Genomic DNA, 15,121 nt, shown 5'->3' with positions numbered 1-15,121 from the left:
TGGAATTCAAAGGCTAAGGGCTATATATATGTGTTCAAGCAAAGTGAAGCGGTGGAGTTTGGTGCTCGCTAGCTAAGGAGCTAATCCACTCAACTCCGTCAACCCCTTTCACTTCGGTGGTCTATCTAATTAGTACTATACTCTAGCAATACCCCACCTCCACTGGTTCATTCACTCCAGCGATCAATCCGATCAGCCCGCTAATCTAGCAGTCTCCACCCCCACAGGTTCATTCACTCTTGCAGTCCTCCTTAGAGGTAACCCTCACTCTCACCCCCAACTTCACCTTCTTTTTTTTTTTTTTTTCTTTTTGGAGAATTGATAAATTTGAGTGCAATTTAGTTATTAATTTCAAATATTTATTGCAATGTGCTTTCTTTGAGTTTTTGAGAATTTTTTCTTTTGAAATTCATATCAATCCTCTCTCAATCAAAAAGTTGAACAACTCAAGCTTCAATTCCGAAAAGTGAAGGCTGATTTTGTTATTCAAAGCCTTTTCATTTAGTTTCACTTTTTCCTTAGGCAATTTTCCATTAAAATGAATAATTATATTCCTCGAGAAAGTAAGCAGACTTTTCTTATTTTCCTCATAACCACCCGAATCATTTTTATAGTAAACTCTTATAAAACCTTCATTCCCCTCAATATGATCTTGGATTCTGACAATTCCTCGATTTTTCAAAGCAAGCATCAAGTATTCATGATCATTTGAATAAAAAAATATGTATCACTGAATGACATAAAAAATAAACTATCTCTATACGATAACAAAAACGGATGAAACATCAATTGCTATAACTAAAACACATCTAACTCATAGCTAAGGAAATCACAGAGATGCTCAAACTCATCTTTTGCTTGCCCCTCCAATCCATTGTCAGTAGGAAGAATATCTTTTATCAAGACTTCCAACTGCTACAGATATGTTGGAAGCCGAAGATCACCAGAATTTTTTTCAACATATATCAACTTTGCCCTATTTCCAATCACTTTTATATACTGTTTATGCAAAAACTCATGCATGCCAGATGCTCTAAATCGATGAACAATGTCAATCAGATCCCTGAAGATGCTTTGCAACAAAGGATGAAGATCATTCCTTAACTATGGGGTAAATTGTGGATCATTAACCAAATCATGCAAATTCCTTAAAGGTAAAATAGTTTCAAAATCTCTCATCGTCTTGTGGCTCAATACTCCTAAATATGATAGCATCAATTTGAGACAAAGATCCACTCCAGATAGGATTCACCGGCGATGGTAAGAAGATGAAATCGGTTATCTAGGAAGAGACTAAATCAGATATTTGAAATAAAAGAATACATGAATGTGATGATGAGCTAAAACTTTCGTTCATAAACTCATCCATTACCCATTTTTAAAGACTCCACAAAGGAGACTTCAGTATTTTTTAGAGATTCATATAGAGTTTTAGTCTAAATCTCCAATCCGACAATAGTTGGCTTCCGCAATCAACATTAATTTATTCAATCAATATGTAGGCTGGAATGATGGTCGAGTCTCTCAACTTTTCATTGAGGTGGGGCATATTTCCATTAGGTTGTGATATCCATCTTCTGTATTTCTTACATTTAAAAAATTCTTCTAAGGTATAATAGGTTAGAACCTGCACAAAAGTTGATTTTCTTTAAACTGTTACCCATGTTTAATTTAAGTGTATACTCCAGCTCATTAAATGTTAAAGATAGACACATATTACACATCAACTAATTCCTTTCAAGTTCTACAACTAAATAAAAACAGGAAAATAAAACCAATGACAAAATGTAAAAGATTATAGATCTCATATCAATTATAATAAGTAGAAACCCTAATGCCTAAATAATTTGAAAGAGAAGGAAAAAAGAGGAAGGAAAAGTTAAAGGAGAAACTCACAATATCTTAATTTTTGTTTGGATTGGCCTCTATTGCAGATTGAGGAAGATAATTTTGGTCAAAGAGGAAGAGAGTGGATGGAGAGTTAATACAAGGAAGAAAAATTTTGAACAATGTCGAAAGAACACTGTTTTTGAAAAGAGTGGATGTTTGTAGTGTTAAAGCTTGTTTTTCTTTAATTCCTTTTCGTGTATGCTTTTAAGGGCTGTGTGCCATTTTGGGCTCGTTTGTTTTTTTGGTCATGAGCCTTTTTCTAGTTCTAGCCCTTTTGGTGGATCTATAAACTTCTCTTCAATAATAAACAAAATGAATTTTAAAAAATTAAATTAAATTTTTACAATAAAATATAAAAGAAAAATAATATCAAAGCACTTTCAAGAAATATATTTTCTGTTAAAAAATAGAATATCATAAATTCATTCTCTAAATGTACAACAAAAATGGCAAGAACATCAAGACCTACAACAAAAAGGGTGAAAAGCAGAGTAGGCTCATGCCGGACACCGGGTGATACGGCTAATTGTACACCTTTAAGTTATAATAAGTATATGATTCATCACTTAATTTTCATCTTATTATGTCGAATTTGTACTCAAATTGAAGTTAAACCTTTCTGGACTTAATTGTCATCTAGATTGAGCTTCTCTGTCTCTCTGTCTCTTTGTCTCTCTCTTTGTTTTTATATCACCTGACCCTGCCAATTATTTTCAGACTCTCAATAACAAATATGGATGCAATGTTCCCCTTCTGTTAATGAACTCAAAGACTTTTACTACAATGATTTGTAATTAGTTTTTAATGTAGCTACAAATTAAAATAAAAATAAAGCCAAACTGGTATCCCGAAACTGAAATTGCATAAAACTTAATTTTTTCAATATCACAACTCCAATTCCTTAGTCATTTTTTATCATATTATGTTGAATATGAACTGAAATTGAAGCTAAAGACTTTTATTACAATGATGTACAATTAATTTTGTATGACTAGCTAAGAATGTTATTATGTCAAATATGTCGTATGTTATTATGTCGATTGTTAGTATGTCAAATGTTATTATGTTGAATATGTCAAATGTTATTAATGACTAGCTATGAATATGTTATTATTTCTGTGATCAATTTTCATCTTATTATATCGAATATGTTAAGCATGATATCAGTTGGTATCTTTACCACTACAATTCATCTTCAAGGCTGAATTTGTCATTCAAAGTCTTTTCATTCAGTTTTACTTTTTCTTAGGCAATGCTACAATAAAATGAATAATTATATTTCTCGAGAAAATAAGCAGACTTTTCTTATTTTCCTCATAACCACCCAAATCCTTTTTATAGTAAACTTTTACAAAACCTTCATGTCCCTTAATACGATCATGTATTCTAACAATTCCTCGATTTTTCAAAGTAAGCATCAAGTATTCATGGTCAGTTGAATAAAAAAATATGTATCAGTTAATGATACAAAAAATAAACTCTCTCTACCTGATAGCAAAACCGGATGAAACATTAATTGCTGGAACAAAAACACATCTAAGTCATACCTAAGGAAATCACAGAGATGCTCAAACTCATATTTTGCTTCCCTCTACAATCCATTGTCAGTAGGAAGAATATCTTTTATCAAGCTAGACTTCCAACTGTTGTGGATATGTTGGAAGCCGAAAATTACTAGAATTTTTTTTAACATATACCAACTTTGCCCTATTTCCGATCACTTTCATATACTTTTTATGTAAAAACTCACGCATGTCTAATGCTCTCAATCAACGAACAATGTCAATCATATACCTGAAGATGCTTTGCAACAAAGGATGAAGACTATTCCCCAATCATGGGGTAAATTGTGGATCATTAACCATATCATACAAATTCCTTAAAAGTAAAATAGTTTCAACATTAAGTCTTGCGGCTCAATACTAACAAATATGATAGTAGTCATTTAAGACAAAGATCCACTCCAGATACGATTCACCGGCGATGATAAGAAAAGGAAATCGGTCGTCTAGGAGGAGACTAGATCATATATTTGAAATAAAAGAATACATGAAAGCGATGATGAGCTAATACTTTCATTCATAAACTCATTCATCACCCATTTTTAAAGACTCCACAGAAGAGAAGAAAAAAAAAGGAAGGAAAAGTTAAAAGAGAAACTCACAATATCTTCATTTTGTTTCAATCGACCTCCATTGCAGATTGAGGAAGAGAATCTTGGTAAAAGACGAAGAGAGTGGATGGAGAGTTAATATTAGGAAGAAAAATTTTTAAAATTGTCGAAGAAACACTGTTTTTGAAGAGAGTGGATGTTTGTAGTGTTAAAGCTTGTTTTACTTTAACACAACAAAAAGGGCGAAGTAGAGTTAGCTTATGCCGGACATCGGATGGTGCGGCTCTTTGTACACCTTTAAGTTATAGTAAGAATACAATTCCTTACTGAATTTTCATCTTATTATGTTGAATTTTTGCTGAAATTAAAGTTAGAGACTTTTACTACAATGATGTGTAATTAATTTTTAATGACTAACTACAAATTAAAAGAAAAACAAAGCCTAAATTGGTATCCCGAAACTAAAAGTGCATAAAGCTAATTTTTTTTCAATATCCCAACTCTAATTCCTTAGTCAATTTTCATCTTATTATGTCGAATATGAACTGAAATTGAAACTAAAGACTTTTATTACAATTATGTAGAATTAATTTTTTATGACTAGCTAAGAATGTTATTATGTCAAATGTGTTGTATGTTATTATTTCGATTGTTAGTATGTCGAATGTTATTAATGACTATCTACGAATGATATTATTTCATCTTATTATGTCGAATATGTTAAAAATGATATTAGTTGGTATCTTTACTGCTGCAATTCATCTAGCAAAATAGAACCTTAGGAAAAAAAACAACCATGATGAAAGGAGAAAGTTATTGTCACTCATATCTTTGTTGAGAAACAAAAAGATGGTAATTCAAATATTTCACCTACAAAATAAATATGTATTAAAAATGATGTCAGTTTTATGTCACGTTGATTCATTATAGTTCACAATTTACCTATCTTGGCATTCTCTAGGAGTCTAACTTTGCTAATTCCCACCTAACTTCCATGTCGTTTTGAGAATCTCCTTGTAGTTATACACCCTGTACTCATACAAAACATCATCATTGATTCATTAGCATGAAAAATAGGAGTAATTTACCTCCAACAGCCCTTACTAAATGACTCATCTCATGCGCACATGTATCCATATTAATCATAATAGTTCAGATATGATGACCAAGTCCTTACCTAAGGACAAATACGAGTATTGCAAGAAGGCAACAAGCATGATGAAGCCTCCATCTAAGTCGAGGGAAGAGATTGTTAGACATCCCTCCTTATGTGAGGAGAATTAAAAGAAAAAAGAAAAGAAAAAAAGAAAATATATGCAAACCATAAAAGAAAAAGGCAAGCTTAAAATAAGGAAAAGCTTTACCTCTGTTGTGCATACAACAGTGTCTATAAAAGACATCATCCTACGCATATTGAAATCATCCAAAGATCATCACATAGAGTCTCATTTTGAGAGAAAAAGTGAGAGAGTTTGAGAGAAGGAGAAAGCCTCACTTTTGTAAGAAGAGAAATCCTCTTGAATGAATCCAAGAGACAATCAGCCAATTTGGTGAGATTGTCTTTGTAACCCCATTATTTTCATAGTGGAAGATAATGTCTGTTGACGTAAGCACATTAGCTGAACCACTTAAATTTTGTCTCTTTATTTCTTGCTATTTATTTCTTGCTCGCTAGCCCATTTTAATCATACAAGAGTAGGAAAAGTTTGATCTTTATTGGCTTGTATTAGTTGCCATCTTTCCCAACACGTCTATGCGATGAAGTTTCTTTTTGGGTTTTTCCTTTTCGTTGTTTTCTCTTTCAGACAAAATCACTAGAGACTACCAATCAAACAAACTTACATATCAAAAAAAACTTTTCGTGGTTGTAGCTGCACTACTACTGCAAGGCCGTCTTTGAGTTTTTTAAGGCCCGGGGCAAAAATATAAAATGAATCCCTTTTGTAAAAACATATAATTTTACAAGAAAAAATGATTGGAAAATAAAAATATCTAAAAAAATCACATAAAAGATGTCCCTCAATCTAATAGCAAGTGAATATAATTTTGATTGTTTTTTCTTTCAATTTGTAAACAAATTGCTCATGTTGCAACTTTCAAGATAATATATTCATATTAACAAAAATTCATATTAATTAGAATATAAAATAAATTATAGAAGTTACAAAAAAAAAAAAAAATTAGAATATAAAAATCTTATATTCAGGTTAATTACAACTTATAATCATGTTCATATTAATTAGATTATAAAAAACGAAAATATATTCATGTTAAAAGTTAATCAGGATATATATATAAAAAAAAAAAACTAATATGTGTAGGGGCCATATTGCTGTTAAAATAGCTTAGTGAGGCCCAAACGTTTTTTCTTTGGCCATTGAGGCCCAAACTTTTAAATTTGCTTAATTTGTTATTAGAGTCCGGCTCATTATATTTGCAAAAGTGCAAAATATATGGTCAATGAAGACTTAAACACAACAAGGCTAGATTCAAACATGAGCCTAAAGTTTGGAAGTTTAGCGCCTAACCACACTCGCTGATTTTAATTTTTTTATGACCTTTGTTTCATAAAAATATATACCTTATTTAGTGCTAAAAATTTTCTTGGCCCCTCCAATGTTAGGCATGGACGACTGTATAGGGCCGGCTCTGTACTACTGCATGCTCTTCATTATTCAATTTTCGTCAACTAATTGATCACCACATCATCGATAAATTCAAAAAATCCCTATTTTAGAACTATGAATATAAACCCTAAACTAATAATTTGAAGAACTCATCTAATATTGAGCATATATTAGAATATTGAAAGTATTTGAAACCCATAAACCACTATAACAAAATCTCAAAACAATCAGAAAAAATAAAACCCAAATTAAAAGGGCGTGACCACAACCCTAAAAGGGCCGACCCAAGCCCAAGGCGAGCGACGCCTGTGCCTTGGGCCACACTTTGAGCAAATGCCCATTAAATGGAGTCCATTATACCCACTCTTCAGAAAAGCCCAACTAAAAAGAAAGAAGCCCAAATGCCCATTCTTGATTGTTCATGTGTGAGAGAAGACCTTCATCTTCTCCAATGCGAAAACAGTCTGAAGACTGAAACCTCTGGTATGCTCTGTCTACTCTCTCACGTTAATTTATTTGTTGGTTTTTATTTTCATTTTCATTTTTCTCTGTTCTTAAAAGTCAACCTGATTATTCCCATATCTCAAATCTCTATTTCGAATTGTTCTCAGTCTACCTCTTCTCTCTTCTCTCTTCTCTCTTCTGTATTCTCTATTCTCTATTCCAAATTCTCAAAATCATCAAATTTATTTGGCTAAGCTGAGAGTATTAAGGTTGATGATTTTTTGAATGGCGAATATTGTTTCTCTCCTCTTAAATCTCAATCAAAACTATATAATGTTTCATTAGCTTACCATTTTGTTTTTTTTGCTTACCCATTTGATTTTCAGGCTCATGTATTAATCATGATTTTGTTTTTCTTAAATTGCAGAGCCATTTTCAGCTGTGTTTCTTTCTCTGAAAGAGAAAACGAAAAGGAAAAACCCAGAAAGAAACTCCATCGCGCAGAGGCAAAGAGAGAGGGGGATGAGAGGGTTAGTAAGATTGATTGGACGAAGAAAAAGTCTTTCATCTCACAGAAGAAGATGGGAACCTTCTGGTTCTGGACAATATGATAACAGTGATAAGAGCTTCCCATTCATCTCTCGCCGAACCTATCTGCTATCTGCTTATTCGTCTGCCACGACGTCGTATTTGGGTCACCATGTCTCCCCTTCTTCTTCTTCTTCTTCTGCATCTCCTTTCACTTCTGTGAAATGGGGTCTTCTCGGAGGAGGTTGGTCTCTTATCTCTCAGTTGTCACTTTGTGTGTGGTGTATTGGTGTCTTTTCACTTGTCTGTGTTTGGTTTCTGGGAAAATCAAGGAAAAGAAAAGGAATCAAAATCGAAATTGAAAATTTATTTTTATTCTTGAAATTTTTTTTATGTGTTTGATTTCTAGGGAAATGTAGGAAACAAAAAGAAAATGGCTTCTTAATGTTTTTTTTCTTCTTTACAATCTGCCATCTTATCGAAGATCATGGTTAGGCTAAGATTTATTCTCATTTCGAGGATATCAGTGAATTGAATGTAATTCAAACTTTTTGCATTAGTGAAAAATAAAGTAGTTTTCCTTGGCCATCATGAGTTTGGGGTTATCGCTAGCTTCTGATTTATGGTCGGTGTTTCTTTTCCATAGGGCAGAAGAGAAGCATGTTTATTCAAACTCAATCCACACCCAACCCTGCATCTCTCATGTTTTATCCCGGGAAGCCTGTTATGGAAATTGGCAGTGCAGACTTTCCCAATGCTCGTTCGGCCATGAATTCACCACTGGCCAAAGCCCTTTATGGGATTGATGGTAAGATTGTTGTTTAAATTACTAATTTCCTGCATATTAATGTAACTTTAGTATGTTCTCATTGTTCTTGATCTTCATGATTAATACGTGAAAATATAATATTTTTAGTTTTGAATTGGATTCAAGTATGGTGACCAATTTTGTGTTGTTATCTGTGAATGCGGAGCATCTAGTTTTCTACTTTTGTTGTGTAAGATTTAATTTCGATCCGACTAGTGGTTGAAAAACAACTTTAGTTTCGTGGTTTTAGTTTGTTTATGATTCAAAAAAAATTTGAAAAAAAAAAAAGTGGGCTAAGAGTGGGAAAAGCAAGCTTAAAGACTAATTAACTCTCCGAATATGGTTTTAATTGTTCTGTGGGTGATATCTGTGTCTTGCCGTTGGCCACTGTAGATACTGTTTGACTTGTAAATTATGTTTCTTTGTATGAGGATTCTACTGGTTTAGTTGTCTCTCTCAAGTTTTATTGGTTAAAGCTGTTTGTTATTTATAGTGGTTGAAAATGGGCTTCATGGGTCTGATTCTAGTTATGCCATGTTACTGGGACATTATGGATAGTTTGCAATAAAAGTATAGTTTAAGTTGTTGGAGGTTCCAAATTATGTACTTTTCGGGTCTGGAGTTCACTTCCAATTGTAATTAGGAAGTTTGGTGTACTGGAAGCCTATTTGTATTGATCTAGTTTTTTTTTTTTTTTTTTTCATAATCAATTAATGCTAAGCTTTTTAGTTAAATTTATGTTAAGCTCTTTTCATTTTTGCCTTGGCCGTCTTTGGGGTTAAGTGGTTTTACCTGACTCAGTGAGGTATTCATGGGCTTGGAGGGGGGTAGAGTTTGGAGGGGGTTCCTCAACTGTTGGTGAATGGCTCCATGGTGTTTATGCTGGTGTTTACATAGGGAAAGAAGAAACGATAGGTTTTTTGAGATTGTGGTCATCGCAATTGGGGTGCTTAGTGTTTGACCATGCGCACCCTGTCTTTTTGGATCACAGACAGTTTTTCTTTTGAACCATTTACTGTGTTTCAGAACAGCCTTTCTGAAATCATATAGGTCATGTACTGTTCAGGCCTCCTTAGAACTTAAGCTCCGGTTTGGTTAATCTTTTTGTGAGTAAAATTGTTTACTTAATATCTTTCATGAAATAAATTGTTTTAGTTGTCTAGAAAAACATTCTGGTTTCAGGAATTTCAGGGTAGTAGCTGGTTTGAATGTTTCAAGGCTGATTTTAAGGGTTTAAAGAAGCTCCATGGATGTGGGAATTATGTGAGATTTTTAGAGTTTTAGAGAGAGAGAGAGAGAGAGAGAGAGAGAGAGAGAGAGAGAGAGAGAGAGAGAGAGAGAGAGAGAGAGAGAGAATTTTTTACTCTAACTAATCAAGTGTTCTTGCATCACACATTTATTTATAGCGTTGTTCTATTTGAATCCCCTAATTTGCTCAATTAGCTCCCGCACTCAGTTGACCCACTAATCATTTTTAAATTTCATCTGTGCTTAGCATATCCACAATAATACCACAATGGCCCCTATTAACCCCAAACTTATTATTCAGTGTCTCATTACTCTCTATGCCCACCATCATCCTCCTCACTTTACTCTCTAATCCTATTTTTTTTTTTAATGTTTTTTTATGGGTTTTTTTTCATCATTTTAAGCATGTACCTGTCTGGGGTTTCCTATTTGTGATTTTTGCATGATAATTTGAGTGGGTAACCTTTTTTTCTTGTTGGCTTTAATGTTCAGTGGTCAGCATCTGAATATTACAAATTTGCGTGGTCCTGGAATACCAAACAAAGCACGACGTAGTTCCAAAAAAAATGACAAAAAAGACAACCCAAACCTCATTTGAAGACCTCCAAACGACTTGAGACTGCATTCATCAAGCAACCTTTCTACACAAAAAAAGTAACTGTTAACATGTGAGATTGTGAGTTAAACGGGTGGGGATGGGGTTTACAGCAATGGGTGGGAGGAAGAAGATGAGTTTGTGGTGATTGTTAATAATACTTGAATTATATTCTCGTTATTAAAAGAAATGGTTGTTCATTAGGTTGAATGTCAGTATATTTGAGCCGAGTCACTAAAAAAATTAAACAGCTAGCATTTTCAAGATTTTAACCAATTGCTAAAACTTGATTGCTAATTTTTTTTTTTCCAACTCATTGAAATTCTTTGCTGTTTAGAACTTGATGCAGGTTTACTTAAATTTTTTTGTTTTGTTTTTAAACTTCTAATTGCTCAGTATTATTTTGTTTGGTGAAGTAATAAATCTAACCTGGTTTCCTTTTAATACAGGTATCACCCGAGTGTTTTTTGGATCAGATTTTGTTACTGTAACAAAGTCAGAAGATACTTCGTGGGATCTTTTGAAGCCTGAAATCTTTGCGGCAATCATGGACTTCTATTCTTCTGGGCAGCCACTCTTTCTAGACTCAAAAACTGCATCAGCGATGGACACAGCTATTCAAGATGTATGTCCTCAAATTTATTTCTGTGAATTTTTTTAAGTTTTTGAGGCCAACTTGTTGACGTGATCAGATCAATGTTATGCATTTGCTTTGAAGAAAATTTTATTTTATGTGTTAGTAAGATAGCCATTTGTTGAAATTAGTATGTACTTTGATGGACTGGGTACTATGCTAGTATTAAGTCGCCCCCAAGTGGGAGTAAAAAATCTAGTTTAGGAAGGCTCCATGGTGTTTTGTGAAGTCTTGTTGCAAAACCTTTGTGCAATAGACTTGTGGGGACCATAAAGGAGTAACCTTGAGGCTTGTAGCTTTTGTTTGAGGCACATCAAGGACCATCAAGAAATTAGAGCTGGAACTTTGGAGGATATAGTTAACCAATTCTTTAGTATATGTGTATTATTAATTTTTTTGTGCATAAATCTCAAAGATATAATCATTTTGGTGGTTGCTGTGCAGGATGATTCAGAAATTGTCGCAATGATCAAAGAATTGCTGGAGACTCGCATCCGACCGGCAGTGCAAGATGATGGCGGGGACATTGAGTATATGGGATTTGATCCGTAAGATTTCCTTATTTTAATCTAGTCTTTTGTATTTTAATGTTGGAGAATACAAGAAACTTTCCTTTTTTTCCTTTTATTTTTAGCGGCTTGACTTTATTGTTTTTGTTTTCAAACCTGTCTTTAGAGAAACTGGAATAGTAAAATTGAAAATGCAAGGAGCGTGCAGTGGCTGCCCAAGCTCATCAGTCACCCTGAAATCTGGCATTGAAAATATGCTAATGCATTATGTACCTGAGGTAACAAATGACAGCCATTTGCTTGGATTTTCAAAGAATGTGCATATGTCTTTGTTTTTGAAGCTTTGCCTGTACAATAAATGTTGATACATATTTTTTTTTTATCGGATAAGAAACAATAATTTTATAAAGGAAAAAGATACAAAGAAGACGGACAAGTTGTCCATCTAACAAAAGTGTCCAACTAAGAACTTAAAGCGGAAACATTAGAGTTAAACATAACCCCCCACCCAATCACGTTCTGAAACTTTCTGTTGTTTCTTTCCATTTGAACAAGCTACATAACTGACATGATTGCACAAGACCAATGGGTAAACACTTTCTTTTTAGCACTAGTCCTCAACCAAATTTTCTAACAAGGAATGAAGAAAAGATTTGCAATAAAAAATTCTCAAAGCAATAATACTCCATACATGTGTCTCAGACCTAATAGGGTTCAAAGAGACATTATGAATACAGGACTACAGATCTGAAAATTCTCATTCAAATTTGCCTAAAAGTCAAGTCCCTAGAGATAGTTTTAGGAGACAAAGAAGTAATGAAAGAGTTTACAACATTATGGTTAGTAGATAGCATGTATAAACGACAGAACAAAGACTTGAAAGATGAATCTCCTTGCAAATCTTCCCAAATTTAATTTTAAAACCTTTCCTCTCCTCAAAGCTAGCCTCCTAGAAGAGTGAAGGATAACCCCAAAGTCCTTGAGATATGAATTTCCAATGACAAGGAGGCAAACCTTGCTCCACAATCCTAGAGGCTCACCCTGTAGCCTTCACCTCATACTTCTAATAACAAAATACAACTGAATCTTGCTTAAGAGGGAAGCTTCGCAACCATTTACCTAATAGAGCTCTATTCCTGGTCAGTAAGTTCCTAATAGCTAAATCCTTTTTGTTTAATTTTTTGCACTAGTTCCGTAACTAATTAAATGATCTCTCCTCCCTCCACCACTCCCCTCCCAGAAAGCTGTCTCATAAATCTCTCTCAAATTTTGGTCAGAACCTACTAGGCATTCTAAAGATAGGCGTGAAAAAGTTAGGAATGCTAATTAAAATGGACTGAATTATGACAAGTCTATCAAGCATCGAAATGCATCTCTTCTTCCACCCATCTAAATGCGTGCTCACTTTTTCCATTACCGGATCCCATAACTTCAATGGAGATTAGCCCCCAAATGGGAAGGCCCAAATAATTCAGAGACTAAGCTCTGATTTCACACCCCAGTCCCCTAGCAAGAGACTCCAATTTTCTGTCCTCAATGTTGATACCCAATTACCCACTATAACACTCTTTGGCATGTTTATTTTTGGATCTGAGAGTAATCCAAAAAACTTGATAATCCTAACCAAAGTAAGACCTCTCTTTATCCCTGTAAATGAGAAATCTATGCAGGCTCCCTGTCCACCACAAGACCCTTAATCAAGTTATGCTTCCTAGGGTGAAGCAAGAAACAGGAAAAGCGGGTCACCCCATTGAAGCCCCATACAAGCTCTAAATGTACTCCTAGGTCTATCATTAAACTAAAAATTAAGCTTAAGTGCCTATCCTCCATTTTATTTATCAATTCGTTCACCTTTATACTATTTCCTATCTGATGAAACAGTTTTGTATTGTTATCCCATTCTTTGATACATTTCAATTTAGCTTTTCGGTTCCAAGAAATTTTTTCTTTTAGGACCAGTCCATCAAATTTATTCTTAACATAATATCTTTCAATCCTTAAAGCTTTACTCCCTATATCTTCTAGATTATCAATTTACTTAATTCTATTCAAATAGAATTCTTACCTCCATGCCCTATTATGTGTGATGTATCAAAGAAGAAGTTTGGTGCATATTGAATAGGGTATGGATGCATTCTACTTCTGACATGCAATTACAGTAAGTTTAAATCAGTACATGTTGAGACTTTCTGTTTCATGATAACTATATTTTTTAGAATATTGTATGAAGAGGGCCCTTTCCGTTGAGGTATACCTCATTTGAAACATAATGAGGTATGACTTGTGGGACACACTCCGCATTATAATTTGATGTTTGAAGCAATCTGATTTCTAAATCTCTATACAAGGATCATCCTTGTAAAAAATTAGATAAATCGGAAACCTTTAAGACATTTAATTGTGATTGAATAAATAGGCGAACATAGTGATTTTGTAAACACTTGAAATGATGGCCCTTTAATCAAATGGTTAAACGATTTTCGATTTGTCTAATTTTTTGCAAGGATGATCCTTGTATAGAGACTTAGAAAATAGATGGCTTTGAACATCGAATTACAATGCGGAGTGGGTCCCACAAACCATACCTCATTATATCTAAGATGAGTTATACCTCAACGGAAGGGCTCTCATTGTATGAATGTGTTAATTTACACTCATAAGGAATATAGAATCTATAAAGAATATGACCGTGACAAAAAAAATTTAAAATTACTTTCTAAAATTTACTGTCAGAGGTTATGCGAATAAATAAATAAATGAAAGATCCATTGGCCTCTAAAAGGTGTGAATGGGAAACGCTGAACCAAATGTTGAGGAATTCTCTCTCTCTCTCTCTCTCTCTCTCTCTCTCATGTGTGTGTGTGTTTGCACACTTTCTGCATACCAGCTGATGTAATTGTCATCTCACTAGGTATAAAATCTGTATCTCAAATCATATTTGTCTTTCTTTGCCATAAATCTCTGCATTTACAGGTCAAAGCTGTAGAGCAAGAATTAGATGCTGAAGATGAAGATGCAGCACTAACGGGTCAGATGGAGTAGAAATTTATATTTTTCTGCAGAAGAGGTATTTTATATAAATGGTGAGCTCAAGGACTTGGGGTATGCAGTCCTGTACAGGAGGAGCAAATAAAGTTGTTATATTTGATTTATTAATGGGTAGATTATTATGCAACTATCGATGTAGTTATATGCCTGATATTAAGAATTTAGAGTTAGTAAGAAGATTGTATAACAACGGGAAGGATGACGTGTTTACTGTTATAAATTAAGTTTTCCTGTTTCTAAAGAAAGGCTACTAATATTTTTGAACTTTGACCGACTGTTGGTTCTCCTCCCCCTCCTTTCCATGACTTAGATGACAGGAGGTATACAGTAGCAGTAATTTTCTGGGTTGAGTTTCATACTTGTGTATTTTGCTTGCTATTCAAATCCTTGTTCAAATTTCCTTGCTTCAGTGCGCAGTGAATATTCCCTTATATGCAAATATCACACACTCACATTGTCCCTGCATGTGTTCCTAGTTATTCATTCTTGTTTTCCTATATTGATTGTAGAATACTGGTCCGTTTTTATGCAAATAAAGTATAATTCATTTTTATGCATTTGTGTGGCTTAAATCAGTTCATTATGTGCACTGAATACCTGATTGCATTGCACCTCGGAGGATTATTTTTTTCCTTGGTTATTAGTTTGCCTAAGTTCGATTTGAAATTTAGTTTCAA

At 33.8% G+C, this 15,121-nt stretch overlaps 1 protein-coding gene across 2 annotated transcripts; it reads left to right on the top strand.

Moving 5' to 3' along the window:
* Nucleotides 1-7,045: 7,045 nt before the first annotated feature.
* Nucleotides 7,046-14,838, top strand: NFU4 (NFU domain protein 4). 2 transcript variants are annotated; one of them, XM_086237429.1, is made up of 7 exons: nucleotides 7,046-7,113; nucleotides 7,502-7,846; nucleotides 8,249-8,410; nucleotides 10,703-10,878; nucleotides 11,332-11,435; nucleotides 11,563-11,674; nucleotides 14,370-14,838. In XM_086237429.1, the coding sequence occupies exons 2-7, from the start codon at nucleotides 7,597-7,599 to the stop codon at nucleotides 14,436-14,438; spliced, it is 873 nt and encodes a 290-aa protein (XP_086093555.1). In that variant the 5' UTR covers nucleotides 7,046-7,113; nucleotides 7,502-7,596; the 3' UTR covers nucleotides 14,439-14,838. The 2 variants fall into 2 exon arrangements, with proteins under 2 accessions (XP_086093555.1, XP_086093556.1); XM_086237430.1 differs by lacking the exon at nucleotides 7,046-7,113 and adding an exon at nucleotides 7,267-7,362.
* The last annotated feature ends 283 nt before the right edge of the window (nucleotides 14,839-15,121 follow it).

Source organism: Dryas octopetala, chromosome 3, assembly GCF_963921425.1.
Source record: "Dryas octopetala chromosome 3, drDryOcto1.1, whole genome shotgun sequence".
Taxonomy (NCBI): Eukaryota; Viridiplantae; Streptophyta; class Magnoliopsida; order Rosales; family Rosaceae; genus Dryas; species Dryas octopetala.
The sequence above is the reverse complement of the archived record's forward strand: the minus strand, read 5'-3'. Positions and strand labels throughout refer to the sequence as shown.

Excerpts from the sequence above, each read along its gene's own strand:
- NFU4 (XM_086237429.1), top strand. The coding sequence starts at position 7,597 with ATGAGAGGGTTAGTAAGATTGATTGGACGAAGAAAAAGTCTTTCATCT. Across the intron at positions 7,847-8,248 it reads ATGGGGTCTTCTCGGAGGAG|GGCAGAAGAGAAGCATGTTT; the intron begins GTTGGTCTCTTA and ends TCTTTTCCATAG. Across the intron at positions 11,436-11,562 it reads GAGTATATGGGATTTGATCC|AGAAACTGGAATAGTAAAAT; the intron begins GTAAGATTTCCT and ends ACCTGTCTTTAG.